Source organism: Equus asinus, chromosome 22 (assembly GCF_041296235.1).
Source record: "Equus asinus isolate D_3611 breed Donkey chromosome 22, EquAss-T2T_v2, whole genome shotgun sequence".
NCBI lineage: Eukaryota > Metazoa > Chordata > Mammalia > Perissodactyla > Equidae > Equus > Equus asinus.
This window is the reverse complement of record NC_091811.1, coordinates 54669112-54692387: the sequence shown is the minus strand read 5'-3', so window position 1 is coordinate 54692387 and position 23276 is coordinate 54669112. Positions and strand designations below refer to the sequence as shown.

The window sequence follows — 23276 nt, the reverse complement described above, 5'->3', positions numbered from 1 at the left end:
AATAACAGCAAGACAACAGGAATAAAACCCACATGAATCACTGTGGCATCCAGTTTCTATTCACAAAGAAAAAGCTCCAGTCCATCTTTTAATTTTTTTGAAAAATTCCTGACATTACAGAACTAAACTGAAATGTATTAATATTCCACTCTTACATTTCCATGACAAACAGAAAAAAAAATTTCATGAGCCAAAAAAAAAAACAGGGAGAAGCTTATAAAACTAAATATGGATCTCAGCATTAACAGCTGAACAGAGAAAGGAATTAAAACGCTTTAATTAAAAAATCACGAGTGGATGATAAAGTGTGTAGAAACTGAAAATTTACAAACTATTTAAAACCTGGAATCGCTGACTGTTCAGAAACTACACAGATGGATCATGGGTGGTGGTGAACAGCAGAAAGGGATAATGGATGAATCTGCATTGTTCTAGCTGCTCCCCATGCCACCCGTCTCCGAGGAAAGCCTGTAACACAAAAATAAACAAGAACTCCAAGTTAGTTTTCTGAGCGGCCCGCTGCACCTCACCTCCAAACCTTTCAGCCTGGTTGGGGAAAGGTAAATGTAAATGTGTTGCAGTATCCAGGGAGATACATGAAGATTTCTGGGTTAAGCAGTACCCAGATCCTGCAACCCAAGCTTCCTGAGATACATCGCCAAGGTAAACTGAAGAGCATGCTACCAACTGTGGGTGTCCTTCAAACTGTACTCTTAGGAATCTTTGTGGGAGACGTTAAAAACTTTCTGAAAATATGCCACACACTAAAGCCTCCTCTTTGAGGGTCACAATACCCAGAAGCAATGTTTCTTTACTGCCAAGGTTATTTTAACTCCTCCCAAGCTACTGATAGAACAGGAGTTAAGGAAACATTTATCTGAAAGTAGCCTCGTGATGCTAATACTGAGACAGCCCAAAAACACACAACCTTAGAACAGTCCTGGGTTTCTCTATCAATGTGAAGGCTATTATGTTAAGAGAGAATACAGTTTTAAATGCTGAGGGATGTTAAAAAGGGAGAAGCTATTAATAAATATGGGTCAAGAATCATACTCAACCTATAGTTTTTAGGCCTAGTTTTCAGGACTTAAAAAAGTGGAATCCAAAATAATTTGTTTCAACAACTCCCTAGCTCACTTGAGCAGCTCTTCGATCTGTGGTCTCCTATTAAGGCAAACTCTCCATCCAAACATACCTGGCTACCCTCCCCTTTCTGTTTCAAATAGATCACCTGAGGTCTTGGAATCCAACTTTGGGCTCTGAAGGAAAGGTATTTAGGCACTCAGTCTGCTTCACTGGCATCAGGTAGCAAGACTTAACTTCTGTTTTGAATAAACTAAATGTGTAAGACTCAGTTTCAGTGCATAAATTTATTTCATAAAGATTTTAAATTGACTAGCATAACCTATTTGTGGTTATCTAGTCAAGACAGCATAAATGATACTTCCCCATCTGTACCTCTTCCACAACAATACAAAGCCAAAAAAGCTGGCCAGAAGGGGGAAATACCCCCAAAGGTCAGGAAATAGGTCCTTCAACAGTTGACTATATTCAATTTTAAGACATAAATGGTATTCCCACCTCGGCATAGGGAAGTTAGTTCTTAAAGGGCTTAGAATCTTGCCAATCTCAAAATGGGGTGATCAAGTGCCACGTAAGCAACAGGCCCTGAATCAAGGAGCCAGTGGGATCTGATAGTTCAAGAAAAGAGCTGCTGGAAAGCTTAGATACAGCATCTTTTTTAAAAAATTAAGTTCATGCAAGAAGGTGGTGACACACTAGCACCAAAAGCAACTGTTCAGAATTTACATACAACTTGAGCAGGGGCCGAGGGGGCGTGGGGTATAGAGGAAGCACGAAGGGAAAACCCAACCAGAAACATGATGTTAAGGATTCTAGGACAGAAGGACCACACGGGGGAACTGTAAGCTTTTAAAAAAAACTTAACACCAAGTACTTCCGGAGGCGGTGGTGGTAGTCAGCCCCTTAAACACCTGGATTTCCTCCTAGCAATCCTTCTTTAGGAAGCACTCATTAGGAAAACAGGCCTTCTAAACAAAAACTAGATAAAATAAAAACCAAGTCTCTGGGGGGATGGTACCAGCAAGATTAAGTCCTAAGGGGAAGCTGGACCACATGATAAAGGAACAACTAATGAGAACACCCTATGTGGACAATGAGATCAAGTCTGCTTCCCTAGCTCTTCATGCAGACTTGGGACATAGAACACTAATTCACAGGCCCAATCTGGGTTTGAGGGCCCACAACACAATGAGGTATACTGCAATATTCATCAACAACTAGTGTTTCTCAACACTGTAAACCAAAAGGGATGTGGGAGAAGGTCATTGGGGAAAAAGATCTCTACACTGGTTCTCTAATGCCCCAGGAAGAGCACAGTACTTTCATTACCCTGGCAATATGCAGCCAGACTGAGCAGAAGACTCTCGAGGCCTCCTGCCATTTACACTCAGAGCATTTCTACTCTTTCATGGAGAGAGAACTGTGGTCTTGGGCTAAGAAAAAGAATAAGCCTTTGGGGAGGTTAAATACACGTGAGTCAAAGTACAGTATAATTGTTAGTGCTGACTAGTCACTCACGTGAAATTCTAACTTAAATTCTCCTAGGGTCTCTTTTTCAATTTGATAAATGAGTGAATCCATAAGTTACAGTTGATCTTAAAAGTTCCTTCCAAATCTACGTCTTGAATTCTCTACTCATGACAGGGTTGCTGGGGAAACAGCGGGTAGGCAGGAAATAGAAGGGTAAAGGGACTTCGTTGGGTAATCAGGGTTGGTTTAGGATGACCGCACAGAATCCTGTCAAACTTTGGGCCATGTCACAGGTTGGTCATTCAAGATCTATACCCAATGTCACAGGAAGAAGTGTAATGCTAGTTCAGAGGAATGCAGATAGAAGCTGGCGAACTTTATTAGACTTTTCCCAACTTGTCTCCCCATTCTGGGTAAAGAAATAACTTCTTCGTATGTATGATCTGTGAAAGATCCCCTCACCAGAGGAAACAAGCCTGGGACAGACACCCTTGTTACCTGCTACTGTTGGCAAGGTACGGGATCTGAGAAGTCAGACAAACTGTTCTTCCCTAAAGAAGCTTCTTGCCAATTTTGGAAGAACTTCAGGATTTATCTGTCACAGGCCCATCTCCCTTTGTGGGGAATTATGGCAGAGGAGGACCACAAAATTAACCAGGGATACGAAATGGCCCATGTCAGTTTGATGGACTCCCTAGTTGAATAGCCACAGGTCACACACTCCCCCATCCCTTCACCCTTCACAGCACACGGTCAACTAAGGTTCTTACTGTGGCAACTTTATTACAGCTAGAAACACAAATCTGGCCAATAAGGCCTGCTGATAACTTAACCATTAAATAATTTTAAAAAAAAGGGTTAACGGAGAAGCTTTTTATTCATTAACACAGAGCCTAACACATTGTTATATTGCAAGGCAGAATAAAGCTACAAAAAAGTAACAGAATGAGAAAGAAGAGCAAGAACTGCGGCTCTAGATAAAGAATTCAACAAGTCAGACTCTGAAACAGCAGGCACTCAGCTGAAATGGCCTAAACCTAAACATCGTTACCATTGTCCCCACCCCCACCCTGTCATCCCCCAAAATAGTAAAAACGAAACGGTCACAAAGCTCACAATTGTTGGGTTCTCATCAATGTTAACAAAGGAAAACAAAACAAACCAAGAAATACTTGAGGGGGTGCCTCAAGATACCCAATCAGTAGGGGGAGAATCTCTGTTTCTCGGTTTTCAGTTTGTTAGTTACACATGGCACAGCAGAGGTGGTGGTGGTGGCAGCTGAAGCCCCGGTACCCTTAGCAGCAGACACAACATTTAGAGCCAGGAGAGGGATGGGTTTCATGCCAAGCAGACTGGAGACACAAGGGGCGGTCGGAAGAGGGTTGGGGAGGCTGGAGGGTGCGTCGGAGGTCCCCGCTGTGGCGAGCGAGGGGGTGGTGGTGGAGGAGGAAGAAGAAGAAGAAGGGGTGGAGGGTTGAGAGAGGTTGATGCTGAGGTGATCAGGGATCGTGACGGAGGCTGCCTGGGAGGAGGGTTTAGCGTTTTCTAAACTGTAACAGAGGAAAAAAGGAACAAAAAAAAGGGTGGGTGGAAGGGAAGACCACAAAAGGGAAAAAGTACAGGACAAAAACCGCTTCAGTTATCAGTAACTGCCTCTGGCTGCCAATTAGGAAGATCTAATACCAACTTGTGACAAGCTGTCTCTCTTTTAGTCTGTGTCCCACCCTCTAAAAATGTATACTTTGCCAAATTCCATTCCACAATGCTATTTAAAACTGCTACCATGAAGAAAAAACTGACAGACTGAGAAAAGAAATCACACAGAGCACACACTTCCCAGTATTTGACACACTGCTCCAACCCAGAAGTCAGAAAGGAATGATTTCAAGTAGAAAACGTGAGTACTCATCAATTTGCAAACAAGGAACAAATGTTTCACCCACCAATCACTTCAGAAGCTTCGGAAAGCTAATCCACAGAATTTTTTAAATTGTGTTTTTCCTGTAATTAATATTAAAGTTTGCTTCCATCCACAGCAAACTAACCTATACGCCAGGATGAAAAGGGGCAAGAGACCAAAGTAGGTTTTTTTCAAAGTGCACATAATGTAACATTTTCAAAGAAAAATGCTGAGAACAGAAGTATAGATAAGAACCAGGGAAGCTGGATTTCTGGTGAGGGATGGTGGTAGGGTTGGAAAAAGCTCTTTGTTTTTGACGGACCATACTTCTAACATAGATCTTACAGAACTGGAAGAGAACAACTCAAGCACTGCCAAAAAATTCGTGTTTAAATAGTAAAAATACCACTTCCACTCCTAAAATAAGCTCCCAGTAACAGTAATGACCCACAGCTCCCAAATGCTTGCAAGCGTCCAATCCGGAACTGCAGGTATTTGCTCAAGTCTGTCTGGACAACCTACTCCACAAGCTTAACTCTTCAAGGGCAGGAAGGCTCCTCTTAAGACTCCACTTTATTTACCTAAGTCCAGGGACGGCTGCAAATCACAAAGAGAGGATAAAAAAAAAAAGGACTCAGATTGCCAGAACAGATAGAGCAGAAATGCTCTGAAATTCGTTACTGAAGCAGAGAAAGCTTTCTTGTCTAGTATTAATAAAAAAACCAGTTTGCTTTTTGCATTCAAACTGGGCCAAGATGAGAAAGTGAAGAGTAAGCTCTGTGCATGCACAGCCCTTGCTTTGGTGTTAAATGAAGCTTTAAAAAGTTTTGACCCAAATCCATAGCTTGGACAGTTTCATTAAATAGCATGATCCTGAATAGCTGGCTGTTCAATAAAGATGATCCCCCTAAAGAGTGATTAAATTAAATCAGAAAACTAAGGTGGAGAAGTTCTGCTTTCTTACTGTGTAGCCATCTACCTAATACAGGGATCAGGGAACCAGATTATATTTAAACGCTAACAATATTCAGGAAAGCCTACCCAAGCAGAAAAAAGTTTCCAGATTCCAAGAACCTGATTCTCACCACTTTTAACACCCCTCGTCCCCACACCCCAATCAGAATCAAGAAGACAAATCTCTGGCAAATAGCCTCTGTGCAAAGCTTACTACCATTTCACTCTGAACATTAAGAATCTGATGTGTTTGGCAGCTGAAGAAAGCAGATCTGGACACAGGAAAATCTTTTCTATATAAAACCTAGTAAATACCTCAAGGCATGAAAAGACTTAAGGCAAAAGTCAGAACCACTACTGGGGAATTGATAAATTCTTAACCAGGGGATAAAAGACCATGGAATAAATACAGCCAGTATAAGCATGACATCAACACAGACTTCAAACTTATGAGTTCCTTTCTCTTGCACAAGATTCAGGAAATCATACAACTTTTATGCACAACAGAGACCAAATAGTCATGATAGAGGTAAATGACAACTAGAAAAATGTCTACATAAAAAAGGATAACTGATCCCCTTGGGGAAATGAGCCGCTAACACTGGATTACAATGTTAGTAAGCAATTAAGAATGTGACTTAAGCACATACGCTGAGAAAGCAAGAAATACAAATGCCTTGCAGGATGCCCAGTGGACTGTGAATAGTCTACTACAATCATGTATGTATAACGTTAGCTAGGTTTGGATAAGGAAAACAAAACCTCAGAAAGTCATTAAGGGATGAGATGGTAGGGGGAAAAGAAAGAAAACACTAGGCATTTCGGAAACAGTCCAATACCTGTGCCTCCCCTTTCCCCGCAAGCTCTAACAATGCAATATGTTTGCGATTTGAGAAAAATGGATGTTCCCAGAATAAATAGTAATGAATGCCTCCAAGAAACCGTCCTGTCACATTACTTCATTATCCTTATTTAAATTAAGGATGCTTCGGAGCCTAAACCCAATCAGTGAAAGAATATTGGCCTATATGACATGTACAGCAAGAGACCCACATTTGGTTCTAAGTCAGTATGGCCCTCTAGCCACAGCACTTTCCTACTAGTAAAGACAGGCTCTATCCTTTCCACTCCCCAAACCATCAAAAGTCAAATACAAGCATTCTCGTCCCCCACTCCCTCCCCCATGCAAAACGTTACAATCTGGTTACTTTTTCTGCTACACTAAGGATGGAAGTAGGGCTAGACTTAAAATTCTTTTGCCATCTCCACCCATCCCCACTCCCACCCCAATAATCCCACAGTTAATAACACATCATAGCTTTTCCCCAACACACACATTACTTGTGTTGGCATCAATAAGACAAAAGGTAGGGAACCCTTACCTGACATTGATTAGATATTGAGCCAGGCTAATGCTGGCAGCAGATCCAGTGATGGTAACCTGCCTATCAGTAGATCCTTCCACTGGGTTCGCAATTTTGATCTGCGCCCCAGACATCTGACGGATCTCATTGATTTTGGCGCCCTGACGCCCGATTATGCAGCCAATCAACTTAAGGGAGAAAAACAAGGCATACCAAATTAAGAGTTGCATGGCTAGGTCCAAGAATTCCACCCCAACCCTCCAGCCTTCTATAGCCTGGGTCCACAAACATGGCAATGGAAACAATTAACATCTGCATCCTGCACTCTCCTCATACACTCCTGATCAAAAAACTGGACTTCTCAACTCGGACCCTATTCTGCCTGACCACTAAAGGTCCGAGCCAACTCCTAGAAGCATTAACTCACTTCCTCAGAGGACTTATTCCAAACACAAAATAAAGCAGAACAAAGATGATGATCAACAGTTTATCACAACTAGTGGTAAAAGTATCCTCAGTTTGGGGCAACAAAGATGTTAAAACTCATCCTGCCAAGGTTACCACATTACCATGATGACAAGAACTCTGGTTAAATTTCTAATGTTTTTCCTTTGGAAAAAAGTAAAAAAAATTGGTCTACATTTGCACTGTCCAATATTGTAGATAATGTGTGATTACTGAACACAAAGTGTGACTAGTAAGAATGAGAAACTGAATTTATTTTACTATTTTCAATTTAAACAGCCACATGTGATTAGTGACTACTATATTGGACAGCATAGATAAAACATCCAAGGACCACTGTTTTAAGGATAAGTCTTCAGATGCTACAAGCAAAGGCAAATGGGAATTTCTATGAGACAAAAAGGTTCTTTCTGCCTTATGATATCACAACACAATAGTTTTATCAATTTTCTCCATCAGTTTTTATTCAAGATTCTACATACTTTTAAAACTTTGGTATCTAAAACCCCCATTTCCTTTCCCTAGGCCTTAGGGTGGCATGGCATGCCGAAAAGACTTCTATTCTTTAAACCAATTCTCTCATTTTTCACCCCATGCACCCCAACTATAACTATACTTACATCATTTGGAATGGTGAGTTCATGAGAAGTAGTCTGAGCAGATGCATCCAAACCTGCTAAAAGACAGAAGAGAGCAAGAAAGTTCAATGCACAGCATACAAACCCCACTGATTCGCACATTAACCTAACAGAAGGAAACAAACTGGAAACCCAGCATTGGCTGTTGGGATTCATCACTAACTTAGAAGCCTCCAAGGTGGAAAGAGGGGAAGAGGGGTGTAGAAATAATGCTGGAAAGGTTCCTCTGTACACTCAGAAGAGCTGATTTCATGCCATTTCCTGCAAAGCCCAGTCTATTAAGGTGTAAGGGGATGGAAGCAAGGGGCAAGGCAGTGTGGTATCCTCAAACAGGACCAAAATCTAACCAAGTCCTTCTGCACTTCTCTTTTCTGCTTAGGATTTCCTGCCGTTGTATTCCAATTTTATCTCACGTGATGCTCACTAGCACCAGTGCCAATATCATGCCTGTTATTGGGTAGCAAGGATTTTTGGCACACATGCAGTTGCTTTAAATATACCTGTATCAGATTAACACCCCCCCCACCCTAACCTACACATGAAGGTCAGAGAAACTGAAATGGTAGTCAGGTGAGGAAGTTCATTTCTCCACATTTACTCCCTGTCTTTTGCTCAATTGCTCAACAATTTGTTCTGATTTTTGTTTTCCAAAGAAAAAGAAAAAAAAACCCAATCAACAAACACCCATAACCTTCTATAATGCACTTGGACTGGACAAGGCCAGCTGGCTAACTCTCAAAGCTAGTCCTGCTCTCAGCTGTGGCTGCTAAACCTCAACATTTTTAGAAGGGGGTTGGCCAGATCCATCAAGGGACCCTCAGGGGCACCAGGCCCACCCCTTTGCTCTCTCAGCTCCCTTCTGCCATGTGCATGTTGCTGGTATGTCATGGGCAGGGAAACAAGACTCCCACCAGTTTATTAATATAACAGTAGAATACTACAGATTTTTTTTTTTAATCATTACCCCAATAGCCTTTCACCTCTGGAGAGCTGGATTCAATGCCTGTTAAGATACAAGTGAAAATGAGTTTGGTGGTCTCATCCTAACCCTATCGGACAAGTTATTCCTTATATAGAAAAAAAAGCCCAAAAAACAAAACAAAATAAAAACAAAACAAAAAACACTACACAATTTGGCACAAATGGATTGTCTCTACCCAGGTCTGTGAATTAGCTGGTGGAGAGAAAGGGGGTGCCAATCAGATCAAAGAGGCAGCAGTGAGGATGGGTTAGAAGAAATATCAGTCTACCCTTTGCCTGATAAGCATCCCCAGACCTCACCCCACAACCTTCCAGGGCCTTTTTTTCTTTTAGAATAACTCACCCCAAATGAAAACCAAGTTAATAAACACATTACCTCCTTCGCTTTAGCCATAGAAGACAGGCAAGTTTAAACCAGCAGGCTGCTGGGTAACGAAGTTTGTTTTAAACAGATGTCAAACTGAGACCTTGGGGCTGGCCTCTGTCTTGCACTACACCTTACAGAAATAAACACTGAGGTATCCATACCACTGAATCCGGTGTTGCCATGCGTCATGGGAAAATGAGACTGTTGCATTGCCAACTGGTGGAGCTTGGTCAACTACAGGGAGGAAACAGGAGAGACTGGCATTAGGAGAGTAAGAGAGCCAGGGCTCAGTACACTCAAATGTGAAAATGCAGAGCTCCTGATCCCCAAAGTTGACTCGACTACTCAAACTACAACAGAGGGTAAGGATAGGGCTTATACCACAATCCTGGGGTTGGGGAGAATATGATGGTAAGGGTTAGAAATATAAAGGGTATCAGTACAAGAGAATGAATGCATTTTGGGTGTGTGAACAGAAAAGCAGCAGCACCTGCCCGACAACCATCCCCGTGTGGGCTATTTAATGAAGGTGTTTGCAGCCATTGCAACAGTTGCCCCAGGGACAAGCACAGACAGGCTAGGTAAACAAACTGTGCAGTGGTGCTAGGGAAAACACACCATGCAGGGTTCTGTCAGTACTGGGAGGAGGGAAGGAGATAAGGGGGCAGGGAGACTGCAAGGAGGAGAGAAATTAAGACAAAACCAAACTGGGTTTAGCCCCTCCCCGCGACCACTGACTTCTCCAGTTATTGTTCTTCATCTATATAAACTGTCCTGGCTGCTGAAAAACAATCCCTCTTCAAGTCTACTTCCCCTCCTGGGGCTGGGCCTACCACTAACCAAGAGCCAAACTCAACTTCCCAAGTCTAATGCTCAGCACCTGAAAAGGGTTAGTAAGGATAGAGGAAAAGTGCAAAAAGAAATGCCCTTAACAAAGTCTGAATACCAGCACTTTTAAATAGGAGTTTTTAGTGGCAAGGAAGATTTTAATGAGCTGAATCCCCAAATATTGAGGTTCCTATCCCTCCCTGTGTAAATCAGCCCCTTTCCCACCCCTCCAGATGTTTTTCCAATTGTCACCTCAGAGAGTACCCAGGGGCAAACCCAACCTCCCACTCCCCCCATGGAAATTACTCATGCAGAGATGCACAGCGCACCGTCAATTTAAACTGTGCCCTGGGATAACAAATGACAGTATACCATGGAAGAGTTCTCTCTTACACACAGTGATCTGGAACACAGGGGTAAGCAGAATCTAATAATCTGCCAGATTATAATTTCCAGGTATTAAATGACAAAAGGCAAACAAGGTGCTACTGTGCCCTGATCAAAGATTATTTCAGGGCTGAAACATGGGGTTTGCCTTGTGAGGAAAACCACCTAATACTGTAAATGTTTAAGACCCAACTCACTTCTGCCTATGTGGAAGAAAAGAGAGACAATTTTGGATGTGAGAGGGAGCTTTTCAAAACAAGAAGTGAAAACAAAACTTACATCTGGCTGTGGAATGGCATACTGTCCTTGAATGGTATAGGCCTACAAAAGGAGGAAAACAGTTCCTATTAAAAACCAATCACGGACAGCCACCCAGTGGGGGGGAAAAAGACATTTCAACTAGCCAGGAAGCCAGAGTTGAACTAGAGAATGGAGAGGCCAGGGATTGAGGCAGTAAACGGTATTTCACAAATACAGTCAGACCCGAGTTGGCCTTCTTTGAACCCTAAATACGATGACTTATTCCGGTAAGCTTATAAAGGGAGTCATGTTCCCTGTAATCAAAGGTAAAATATCCATCTGTTTCTTAATGAAAACGTGGGAAGTGTGACTAAGCAATGCCTTGACTGACTAAGCCCCCTTTTTTCTCCTTATGTACAAAATAGTCTAGGAGGAAAACAGTCTCTTCCCTCAACCACCCCAACCCTTCTACCAGTCACGGTGACGTGAATGATTTCTATCTTTAAAAACCTCCATGGCATGTTTTTGAAACACTTCCCTTTCCCTATCTTATTTTTCTCTACATCTCCCTATAAAGATCTTAAGTGCACTGGAAACTGGCTGAGTCCCTAACACTAGGGAGCCGACCACAGGAACGCAAAAAAATATATAAACAAATCACTGTGTTCTAAGTCCTGCCTACTCCCACCTCCCCTCCATAAAAGGCACTTGCAGCTCCCACTACGCCCTCCTCCCCCCACACCATAACCTCCCAAAAAGGGAGCTGGGTCTTCAGGGCAATGGGGTGGGGGACAAGGAGGAACAGGAAGAGAGGGAAGGAAGGAGTGGCTGGTTAACAGGATGTGAAGCTTCTCACATCACAGTGGCCAGTACCCCAAATGTGCTCCCAGGTTGGGGTGGGAAGGTGAAAATGGGGTAGGAGGAGTGGGAGACAGGGAAGAGGGGTTGAACCAAAAAAAAAAAAAAAAAAAAAAAAAGTTGCTGTTACCATCTGGTGGGCTACGCGGCCTGTGTGAAATGAGGTGGGGGGGGTCAGTCCAGGTCCCCGTGGACAGGTGGTGTCCACAGCACAAAAATCACCAGCGCCACTGGCCCCCCGCGTGTTGGCAGTCTCGGCTGAGGCGGAAGGATTGAGTGAGCCTTGGAGACTGAACATCCCCTCTCACCTCTAGAGGTGGTCCCTCCAGGTCAGGGTTGAGGCACATGGACGGGGTGGTGTGGGGAAAGCTCGCACTGTCGCTGCCTGTGCTGTACCTGTCCTGTGGATAAATAGAGGATTTCAGTCTCCAGGGCTGTCAATCCGGCACCTTGTCACCAGCATGAAATTCACACCAAAAAAGTTGTTTAATTTTTTCTTTTCCTTTAAAAAGGAGCTCACAACACAATTTGAAACGAGCTGCAATCAGTGAATTAAAAAAAAAAGTTACCTAGTGGCAGATTTCACACTGCACAATTGGGCTATTTTCATTAAGAATGAAGGGGAGGGGCAACAGAGCCGATGCCAGCTCCAGGTCAGTGTGGGATTAAATTGAACCCCTATAGAGCCCACTTTGTCATAAAGGAACAAAAGACACAGGTCCATCTGTGGACATTGCATAAACAGGTCCATTTAAAAAGGCCCATGAGAATAATCCATGACAGGGCCACTCATGGAAGAAGCTGCAAGCTTTTAGAGGGTGGTCAACTGAATAAAGGGAGGGGAGGGAGGGAGGGAAGGAAAGCAAAGAGGTAAGAAGGGGGAGGTGGGGAGGAGAGGGAAGGAAAGGGAAATGAAGGAAGAATTGTAAATAGAGAGGATTGCTGCTCTCTATTAGAGAGCCCACAGCATGGGACTCTTTAAAATCCCAAATGGGAGTGGAAGAATCCAGAAGAGCAGGAACATGGAGTTCCTGGGGACAAGGGAAAACTGCTCAAGCTAAACCTCCTTCCTACACTGACTCGGCCTTTGCTTATACTACCTATCCAGACTGAGAGCCCTTTTACCAAACCAGTTTGTACAAGGCTAGTACTAAAAGAAGGTACCAAACTAACTGTCTCAAGGTAACATCATGATGTGATTAACTTCTTCTGAAAGCTCCCAGAACTACATGACAAACTAAGTACCCAAATACTTGTTCAGTTTTCTGCCAACTCAACAGAATGTGAATGAGGTGGACTACAAGTTTCTGCTTCCCCAGTTCAATACAAGACGTAATTAGTTGGATAATTGTGCTTCTAACAGGCCAGCCCCACGTGGGAAAAGGCATTTTGAGCAATGAACTTACTTAGGCAGCTACCAAAATGAAAATCACTATTTCAACCTAAACCCCAATATTTTAAAAACTGACCTACCTACTCCTCAAATAGTAATCAACAAAGCATAAAACTACCATGGTGCTGAACAGTGCTCTTGTCATAAAAATCTAACTTCAGAACAAACCACATGCCAAGGACCAAGAGTTTACGTGGGTGAAGGAGTAGAGGCCAAGGGAGTGCTTTGGTGTTCTTATTCTCACACCAAAGGTCAGCACCACAGCCCAACATGCTCTCCCCCCTTCTATTCTTACACACTGAACCCTTACCCCAGCTGATTTCAGTTATGCCATGTGTGTTCAAACCAGTGTTTATGAGGTTAAGAGCCTAGGGGACAACACACTGGAGTTTGGGAGTGAAGGGGTAGGAATAGGGGAGGTGAGGTGGGGGGAAGGGGAAGTTTGTAGGACACTCAAGTTCAGGACCCTCCCCCCAATTTTGAGACCACCATCCAGAATCTCGTGGAGAGGTCAAACTGTTTGCAACCTTTACTCAGACCTCTAAAGAACAACCCACACAAAAAAAGTGTGGATGGTGTGGGGGTAGGGAGAGTAGTGACACCAAGGAAATTTAACCCTTTCTTCTAACCCAACCCACCTTAAATTACCAAGTAAATTACCTCTTCCGAGTGCCTACAAAACTCCCATTGTCTGCTAAAAATTAAATGAGGGCTTCGCATTCATAGCTTTCTCCAGTACAAAAAATAAATAAAACTAAAAGCAGGTCAAACTATGGCCAGAGTACAGGTTTCAGCAAGCATGCAGAGTGGCCTGGTGTGCTGCTGGCAAACTTGACATTTCAAATATAATCCTTGTTCATTCTAGCCCATCAAGAAGAATTTTCTTACCTGACCACCTGCAAAGATGACTGGAGAACTGGACGGCTTGGGCCGGTACGGGATGGTCACGCCCTTCGGGGGGGACTGGGAGAGAGTCAGAGGGGAAAAAAACAAAAAGAGATAAGGTTTCAAAGCTGCTTCAGCTGTGTGGCTTAAGCTCACACAGGTCAGTTAAATTAAAAACTGTTATTATTTGCACCCCCTCACCTACCAACGTTGTCTCTGGCTAGATCTAACCTCAAATCATCTGCAGTTATTTGCCTTTAAAGCAGTAAGACGGTCCGTGGATTACCCAACTCACACTAATTCTCATCAAGGCAGATACCCCTGTAATAATTTAGGCATTATTTCCATGTTTTTAAATAAATCTAACGAACATGAAAACCTGTGTGTACAAACGTACATTTTAGCTGGTAATTTTTTAGGATCTTAACATTTTGGCCTGAATAGGAAATAAAGCCAAAATAGGGACTAAAGTACCCAAATGGTATATCTAGGATGGTAGAGACACTGTCCATAAATAGCTCAAAGGCTCAATCTTTTTCAGAACTCTACTCGAAAATTCTACTTTCCTTTCACATCAATATGGAACCAACTCCATACGACAATTCTAAAAAGGTTAACTTCCCTTGATTTTGCTATTCTTGTTTTAATTGAATAGCATATACCAGGACCTAATAAGTCATTTTCAGAAAGAGCATTATGAACACATTTTTTTCTATGTAACTATCATTTCGAATACAATCCTGCCTCAAAACACAGAAATTAAAGAATGTGTCAAAGTTGCATGTAGCCAAAACGCTGTAATCCTAAAGGCAATTTAACTTAGCTTCTCAGGAAGCCAGATACATCTTTTGTCCACTCAGCCCAAGTAGTGAATCTTCCCCTAACGACCCTGCTAGAACTGCCAGAAACCAAAAGAGCACTGCTACTTAGCAGTTTCTATTTTTGTTCAGACTTAAGAAAAGTCAAAGCTGGGGGAAGGAAATATGAACTCAGGGAACCTCTTCCCCACCCCCACTGGAGGCTTCTAACAGCTTCACCTAATTCTAGTCTTACTAAATATAGATCAGTCTGTCTCCCTAGAATCACCCTCCCCCCATTCTCAGCATGAGCCTGAGGGCTTACCTCCAACATGACCACGCAGATCTGTTTCACACACTCAATGATGGATTGCGGAATGCCAGCAATAGTGATGGCCCGCTCAGTTGAGTTGGGGAGCATATCCCCTGCCACCTGGACCTGAGCCCCTGTACTCTTTGGGGTGAAAAGAAATTTAAAAATCAGAGAAAAACAGTTCATACTCTTCCAATTCCTCCCAATAGCAATTTTAGAGTCTAAAGCTCAGCAGACACTTATCCCATCTTCTTTCTCACCCTTTTTATCCTCCCTTCCCACTCTTCCTCTATTCCAGATAGGACTGTTTAATCACAGTTATAAATAAATTAGCCTCTGAAAGCCAAAAATAAGCCTGAATAACAGCCTAAATTTAACTTGCTCTCAAGAAAAAAGGTCCTTCTAGACAGTTTCCTCTCAGCTAATGATACCTTTGTGGGCCATCAAACAAAATCCCCACAAATATCACCCACCTTTCATTCTCTTATTGAATAAATATTTATATCAAGCCCATTCTGTGTGCTAGGTATCATTCCAGGAATACATCACTTGGGATGGTTCAAATGGAATACATCAATGAACAAAATCAAATTCCCTGCTCTCAAGGCACATACAATAGGATCCCAAAAAGTCCAACTAGCTTTTCTTTAGGTGCCATACAAATTTCATTCTAACAACCAACTCAGTAACTCCTAGAAACAATTAAAAGCTTCCGTAATTCAATGTAACTTGCACAATTTAAAAAGGAGCAGGATTATAAGCATATCCCACTAGGTATTTTCTACTGTTATATCAAATTGTAATCTCTTTAGACATGAAAAATAATTATGTACCCTCACGGAAAAGTAGCCAAATTAATTTAAAAAATGGAAACAAGTCATACGCAATGTTTAGAAATTCTGGTTAACTTTTTCAAGGTCTGACTTACTGCTGTTAAAATACATGAATTGTTATATAAATGTGTGTGTGTGTGTGTGTGTGTATCTCTATGTCTCAACTCTACAATACTTTTCCTTCCTAATATAATCAAATTGTTATCTTCCAGGACTGTTTATTTATTAAAAATCTTCATCTCAACAAATGCTAACTTTTCCTAGCCACACTAAGAGCTAACAGAGGAAGTCACATTTAGAATAATTAACATTCCAAAAGAGAACACAAAAGTTACCAACCTCTCGTATTTCCTTGATCTTGCAACCACCTTTCCCAATGAGAGAGCCACACTGACTAGCAGGGACCACCAGCCTCAGGGTGACTGGGGGTCTACTGGCAGCTGTGCTATTGGTCATAGAGCTGCTGATGTCCTACAAAATGAAATCAGTCAGAACACCAGAATATACAAGTTTAAGCAGATCCCTGGAAAGCCATAACCGCCTTCAAAGAACCATTTACCCTCATAAGGGACACACATCATCCACCATCAGTAAAGGTTCAAATATTGCTCACCTCCCCAACAACTATTTCTAAAAACATAAAATCACCTACAAACTTTCTCAGAATTAGCTCTAAATATATTTTCCTTTATCCTGGGGAGAGTGTTACCGGTATGGAGAAAAGCAATTATTTGTTATGGAAATTAGAGAGGACTGAGCAAAGAAAAACAATATTGACATCAAAATTAAATCAAATATTAAGAGAAAGATGAAACAATGCAACCAGAAATTCAAGTAACCAATCCTGGGGGCCGGCCCTGTGGTGTAGTGGTTAAATTCATGCACTCTGCTTTAGTAGCCCATGGTTCGCAGGTTCAGATCCCAGGCGCGGACCTATATACCACTCATCAAGCCATGCTGAGGCAGCATCCCACATAAAAAATAGAGGAAGACTGGCACGGATGTTAAATCAGGACCAATCTCCTCACCAAAAAAAAAAAAAAAAGAAAGAAAAGATAAACGGCCCCCCCCGCCCCCAAAAACAAATAACGAATTCTGTCCTTTTAGAAAGCTAAAAAGACTAAGTAGTGTACTTCTATATATCACTGTTTTCACTTCTTGGTAATATCACCATTGTATAGACAAAGAAAGTGGGGCCAAGCACTTGCCCCAATCACATCTAAAAAGCTGTAGATTTGAAATTAAAAGACTATGGCTCCAAAGCCCATACTCTTTCCCATGATATGCTGCATCTAAAAATTCCTGGTTTTCACCTAGTTAAACTTAGCCTTCTGAAGATTAAGTGGTTTAAACATCACTTGTCAGCCTAATCTCTGTGTAGTAGCTAGACCTAGGAAGTGCTTAAACACAAGCCCCTAAAGGACATGTTTATCCAAATGACAAAGTATGAATAGTAGATTTTCTGAATGTTTTTTAAGCCACAAACTCTGGATTAGCAGGGTCTTGCAGGTCAAAGTTAACATTTCTGATCTTGGCAAGGATAAGATCTCAGGCACCATTAAGTACCCAACCACCAACCAAGCAGCAGCCAGAAGCCCTGCTCTGCCTGCAGTGTCAATTGCACTGATTAGCAGCATTACCGCAGGACGGGGAGGAGGCTGAAGACCTAGAGTGATGGATGTTCAGCGCCTGAAGGCTGAGGTAGCATGGTTAATTAAATAAAAAAAACTTTCTTCTGCCAAAAACCCTGTTACTGATATTTTGCTTCTGATAACCTATAAAACACATTCCCTCCCTCCAATTAGAGCTCTGACACAAAGTTATCAGACTGATTTTTTAAAAAAATCTAACTGCATCCAGGGTTGGAAGATACCTGTATTTATGGAGTATATTACTGTTCTGCAGAGCCCCTAACAAAAAGCATTTTAATTTAGTTCACTCAATTATGAATTGTGGGACTTAAAGTTTACCGACACAGTGGTGGAATACCTTCAAAGCTGTTGGTCAAAACATAAAAAAAGATGCTGGTTTTTAACACAAGCTTTTTGCACTGAATCCCTAGTAGTAGTCAAATTATGTTTCAATGATTCAAGTGATTTACTTTTTAACTACAAATTGTTAAATTTTAGGGATGCTGAAGGGGAGCAAAACACCTATTTATAGCTTTTACGATCCAGTCTGTCCTTGAATTTAAAAAGTCCTTAGAGGGGCTGGCCCAGTGGCATAGTGGTTAAGTTCACATGCTCCACTTGAGCGGCCAGGGTTCGTGGGTTTGGATCCCAGATGCAGACCTACACCACTCATCAAGCAATGCTGTGGAGGCATCCCACATACAAAATAGAGGAAAGACTGGCACAGACATTAGTTCAGGGCCAATCTCCCTGAAGCAGAAAGAGGAAAATTGGCAACAGATGTATGCCCAGAGCCAACCTTCCTCAACGCTGCCCCCCATCCCAAAAGAGCAAAGAAAAACCCTTAGAAAATCACTAAGCTATCCAGAAGCACTTAAAAGAGAAGAATGAGGGAGGGGGAGCAACAAACCTCTTCCAGTTTGTCAATGATCATAGCAAAGGCTTTGAAGATGGCATTAGTGGGTCCAGCCAAAGTAATAATTCTCTCAGGACAATTCCCTTCTGAGATGTTGATACGTGCACCACTCTGGATAAGAAACAGAGTCAAAAGAAATTAGACAAAAAGATCTAAGCACATATATAATATATAGCCTCTCCTAAATAAGGGCAGGGAGCTGCCTAAACATACAATCGTAACACAAGAGAATGTCATCATTTCAAACACTGCTCATTTGTCCTCAAACAGAGATTAGAGAAGCCGCCTTAAGTTTTCAATGAATTGAGACTTGCTAAAACCGTATGTCCCAGTATACTATTTGCCACTACAAATAACCAAGCCAGAAAAATACCAGCTTCTGTTTAGACCTACTCCCTTCAAATGTCTCTAAATTTGACAGAAATTTTGCTTTTGTTTTCAAGGTTTTTAACTTTACAAGGTATGGCCCCTAACCCTCACCATATAACTCACCTCCTCGCGCATCTTCTTAACCGATTCTCCTTTCTGTAAGAGGAAAAGTCGAGAGTGAGCTCCAATTGCTATTTCAACTCACACTGACTAAACAGTAATTAAAGTTGAAGTGAAACTGTCTTACCTTTCCGATGATACTGCCAACTTCCTGAAATGGAGAAAACTAGCATCAAATAAGAGGAAACTCCAAGTGTTCGTTATTATAAGAAAGAATTTTTAATTGTCCAAAGCCATGGAAAAACTAAGATTTATTGGGAAGGGGAGTGGGCAAGTTTATTCTTCTCTTTGCTCATAATGTAAGCGAAGCTATCAGAGAATTTTGAAGGAATACCGATAAGGAGTCATTAAACACTATCTTTGTGTTTAATATAATTTTTTTTCAATATCAAACATATCAACACCCTTAAATTTTCCCAAATCTGTGTGGGCAAGGGAACTCTACTTATCATGAGCTAAGCAATCTCCCTGAGAAAAATCTTACCAACCAGGTAAGATATAGTCTTTGGCTCTAGCCTCTAGTTAACCTTTCCTGCTCAGTGGAGCTTCCTAGTAAAGTCTGTCCATTTTCCCACTACTCTCATCTACACCACAAGAGAACAGTGCTAAAGCCAGACACCCCACAGTGTTAATCTGATGAGCGCCAGGATGCATGCCCTCTCTTCCTGGTCCCTCCCCTAGCAGTTACTATGACCCAATTTCCCAAGCTGGTGCATACCTTTCCATGCATAAGTAGCCGGATGGTGAGAGTGACATTTAATCCACCTTCAATCACACCGGTGTCCATGTCGAGCAGTGTTCTGGGGAGCTGGACTTTGAGTGGTCAAGTCTTTGGTCACTGGTGGGGGTGAAAGCCAAAAACTGAAATGCAAACAAGACCAAAATAAGAGGAGGAAAATAGTAAGAGAAATATTTCCCAAAGTTATCTTCACCATTTCAAGGTTTTCTGACTGACTCTTTTCCTTGACGCTGGCAGGCTTGTATACATGCAGCACAACAGCATTAACGACAACCATTGCATTAATGGCAACCATTAACAGCTCAGGTTCTGTTACACAGTATGAAAGGCGCCTTTCCAGGCTGCTCTCATTAATGGTAGGGTTTCCACTGACTCTCAGGATGAGGAAGATTCCTTCAATTGGCAGTGGTTTTAGGGGAAGTGATGAACATGCACCAGTTGTCCTTCAGCAAAATAAGCTTCAACAGGGTACAGAAACACCTGGAAATCATGAGGGCAAACCTCAAACCAACAACAATGAAGACAAAGACCTTTTGCTTCTGTTAGGTAGCAGCTCAGGATGAAAGCTAGAGAGGACACGTGAATTTTCTCACTGGTAACAATTGCTAGGTAAAGAAATTGAGATGTACCTCCCGTTACAATTTCAAATGTTGACAGGCGACACCAAATAATTTTTAAAAGATTAAATCAACAACCTCACTGAAAACGGCATCATCCAAAAGGCTTTCCATGCAGGCTGGGGTTCCATAGTCCCCTTTCAGAAATGACTCAATACAGTTAAGTACACCCTGAATTTTCTCCCATCCCTTCTCCCAACCCAATTTGATAGTTCCTCAGATTTGAAAATTTTCCTTGCTTCTGGGTCTTAAGCTTTGTTACCTCTCAGTCTTTATTTAAGTCTATTAAGTCTTCAATTTTCCTCCCAAGAAAACAACCAAAATAAAATGTAATGCTAAAAACTTATTGTGTAGTTGTTTTAAGCAAGAACAGTAATGAGCCTTTTCTACCAAGGAGACCCTTTCCCCAACTTATCCTCCGAAACAACGTTTCAACGTTTCAACATTTTTGCTTTAGAATAATTGATCATGTGCAAAAATAGAATTTGCTTTTGGATTTACCTTTGCCTACAATATCTCCTTAAGGATCTAAAAGAGTTAGCTTTAAAAAAGATCTCTCCAAAGTTGCTAAATTTCTCCAGAGACAATTTTAGCATCCATCCCTTCAAAACTCAACAGCCAAGATGTCTCTCCTACAGATAGTTTTCCCACTTCACAAAAAAAGCCACCGTTTTAACTTTGCTCTAACATAAAGCCAATATCCTAAATGTTTAAAGTGTAAGTGGCTGCCAGACCTTTCTGTATATGGCAAGTTGCCCCATGGCTACCTCTAGAGTGTGATTATTTAAAAGATGGGCTTTGCATCCCCAAAGCACCCCATTCCCCCATTTTCACAATATAATTAATTGCTGGCAAAATCCCAGAATGCAACACTTTCCACTCACGGAAAAACAATAGTGCTTGGGGTGAGGGGGGGAGTAAAGTCTTAAGAATGATTTTTAATAAGATATGGTTAAAATTTGTCAGTTTAATTCCTTATCCCCACTCAAACGTAATAGGAAGCACTTTACAAATACCACAATAATGCAAGATCGAAAGGGCAGGAAAACTGAAAATCTATTTGAACCCATTTCTCGAGGTAAGGCACAAAGGTGCATCTCTAACTCCAAATCATACAAGAAATCTGTCATATTCCTCTCCTGACTAGGTCAACGTAAGTGTACCCAACCCCAGGAATCCAGCTGTTAATCCTGCAGTCCATTACCCCCTCTCCTATAAATAGCTCAGTCTGGGTCTATATCGGCAGGCATTTTGTAATTTCGAAATTCCTTACCCCGAGAGAACGTCCTGAATAACTCGGTAACTAGGAGCCCGTCTACCCTTTCTTTAACTCCGCAGCCCCCCTCCCTTCGGTCATCCAAGCATTTTCCACTTAGAAAATGCCCCCCCCCACCCCTCGACCAGAAAAGAGGGGAAAAAAAATAAACGGTTCGGTCGGGGGGGGGCGCTGCGATCCAGGGGGAGGGGCCGGACTAGTAGCGCCTCCTCGTGTGGCTGCGCCAGCGCCTGACCCCCGCGGGGAGCCGCGCTCACCCGCCCGGCCAGCAAGCCGGCCATCGCCTCCCCCCACCCCCCTCAACCAACAAATCCACCGCCGCCCCCCCTTCCGCGCGCGCGCCCTCCTTGACTCCTGCGCAGCCGCCACCGGGAAAAGGCGGGGGGGAGGGGGGAGGCCTTGCGCGAGGCCTACTAGGCCGCGCCGGAGCCACGGCCTCGCGTGAATGGCCGGCCAGGCGGAGTGAGGGGGTAGGCGCTCACGCGGGACTACGCGAGGCCGGGGCTCGTGACGGGGACCGGAGCCCGCTACGAAAGATGGCAAGAGTGGAAAAACAGCTACAGTCGGGGGCGGAGGAAGAATTTTGAAGCTTACCTGCAGGCGCGAGGCGACTGAGGGGAAAAGGGGAGCGGGCGGGAAGGGGAAGGGCGGGAGGCCGGGGGCGGAACAATAGGGGCGGGCGGGAAGGCGAGGGGGGCCCCGCGGGCGGGCGGAGGAGGAAGGGGGGGGTGGAGGAGGAGGAGGAGGAAGGGGGAAAGAGACCCCGGGGCGGGTGGAGGGCGGCGGAGGGCGGGCGGGCGGGCGGAGGGCGGGCGGGCGGGAGAGGGCGCAGGCTGCGGCTGCTCCGGCTGCTGCCTCTGCTGGTCTGGGAGGGGGACGGGGCGGAGCGGCCCGCTTTCAACCCCGCGCACCCTCCGACCCCGGAAGCGCTAACCGCCCCGGGGGCCTGCGAGGCGAACGCGTCGTCCGAACTATCCCCACGCAATGCGGACGGCCTCCCAACAGCCTAGAGCGGCTCCACGGACATCGTCGGCACCAGCGAGACAACAGCTGGTAGCGGAGGGCGACGTCGATGATAGAGCGGCAGTATGGGGGGGCAGGGAGGAAACTAGTGGCCCCTAGCGGGCTGGTTGGAAAGCCCAGGTGTAAGTGCGGAGAGAGTTGGCAGTCGCCACGGATAAAGGAGACAAGAGGAAAAAGGGATGGATGAGGAGAAAATGAGAAGAGATGGGAAAAACCAGTAGTCTGTAGTGATAATCAAAAAAAGAAAAAACTAACTTGCCACATTGGAGGTAACTTTTACACCAACTCCTTACTCTGAAAATTGGTAATTAAAAGGAAAGAATTAAGTATTTACCCTATCTTTTTAGGAAGAACTGTAGTCCATTCATAGTCGATAAGGGAAAACTCTTTTTTTAAAAGAGTTCTATCTAATAAATGTAGAAGAAATGAAAGAGTTAGTTAGAAAATCACCGCTCATTCTGCATCCCAAAATGAAATAATTGGTTCAGGCAAGCGTCATCAATCATCAAACCTTTAAGTGAAAGGTTGTTAGGGAACAGGATATTATCATGGTGCCAAATATCACCACACAGATTATTTGCAAGTCGCAAAGAAAAAACCGATAACTTAAAATGGAGAGATCTGATAGTCACTCCCTTACCCAAGTGATCAAATTTTGCAACACTAATAGTAGGACAATTTTGACATTATGTGGTCCTTGATGAGACATGTTAGGAAGTACATAGCATCATCTATTAAATGTTCTTGTCAAAAGTGTTTAATCTTAATCTAATCAAGCCTTTAGACCTAATTTGCAATTTACAGGAAATTTATAAAGGATAAAGGAACA

The 23276-nt window shown here is 43.0% G+C and overlaps 1 protein-coding gene across 50 annotated transcripts; it reads right to left on the bottom strand.

Annotated features, from left to right (window-relative positions):
• Nucleotides 1-22: 22 nt before the first annotated feature.
• Nucleotides 23-22506, bottom strand: PCBP2 (poly(rC) binding protein 2). 50 transcript variants are annotated; one of them, XM_044755690.2, is made up of 15 exons: nucleotides 22019-22355; nucleotides 19511-19653; nucleotides 18920-18943; nucleotides 18796-18828; nucleotides 18298-18414; nucleotides 16096-16227; nucleotides 14936-15064; nucleotides 13817-13891; nucleotides 11844-11936; nucleotides 10717-10758; nucleotides 9384-9456; nucleotides 8839-8877; nucleotides 7857-7909; nucleotides 6790-6959; nucleotides 23-468 (listed from the first exon to the last, which is right to left on the bottom strand). In XM_044755690.2, the coding sequence occupies exons 2-15, from the start codon at nucleotides 19577-19579 to the stop codon at nucleotides 432-434; spliced, it is 1086 nt and encodes a 361-aa protein (XP_044611625.1). In that variant the 5' UTR covers nucleotides 19580-19653; nucleotides 22019-22355; the 3' UTR covers nucleotides 23-431. The 50 variants fall into 50 exon arrangements, with proteins under 50 accessions (XP_044611625.1, XP_044611624.1, XP_070350659.1 ...); XM_044755689.2 differs by having other exon boundaries at nucleotides 7857-7912; nucleotides 22019-22345; XM_070494558.1 differs by having other exon boundaries at nucleotides 7857-7912; nucleotides 18920-18958; nucleotides 22019-22294.
• Between the last annotated feature and the right edge of the window lie 770 nt (nucleotides 22507-23276).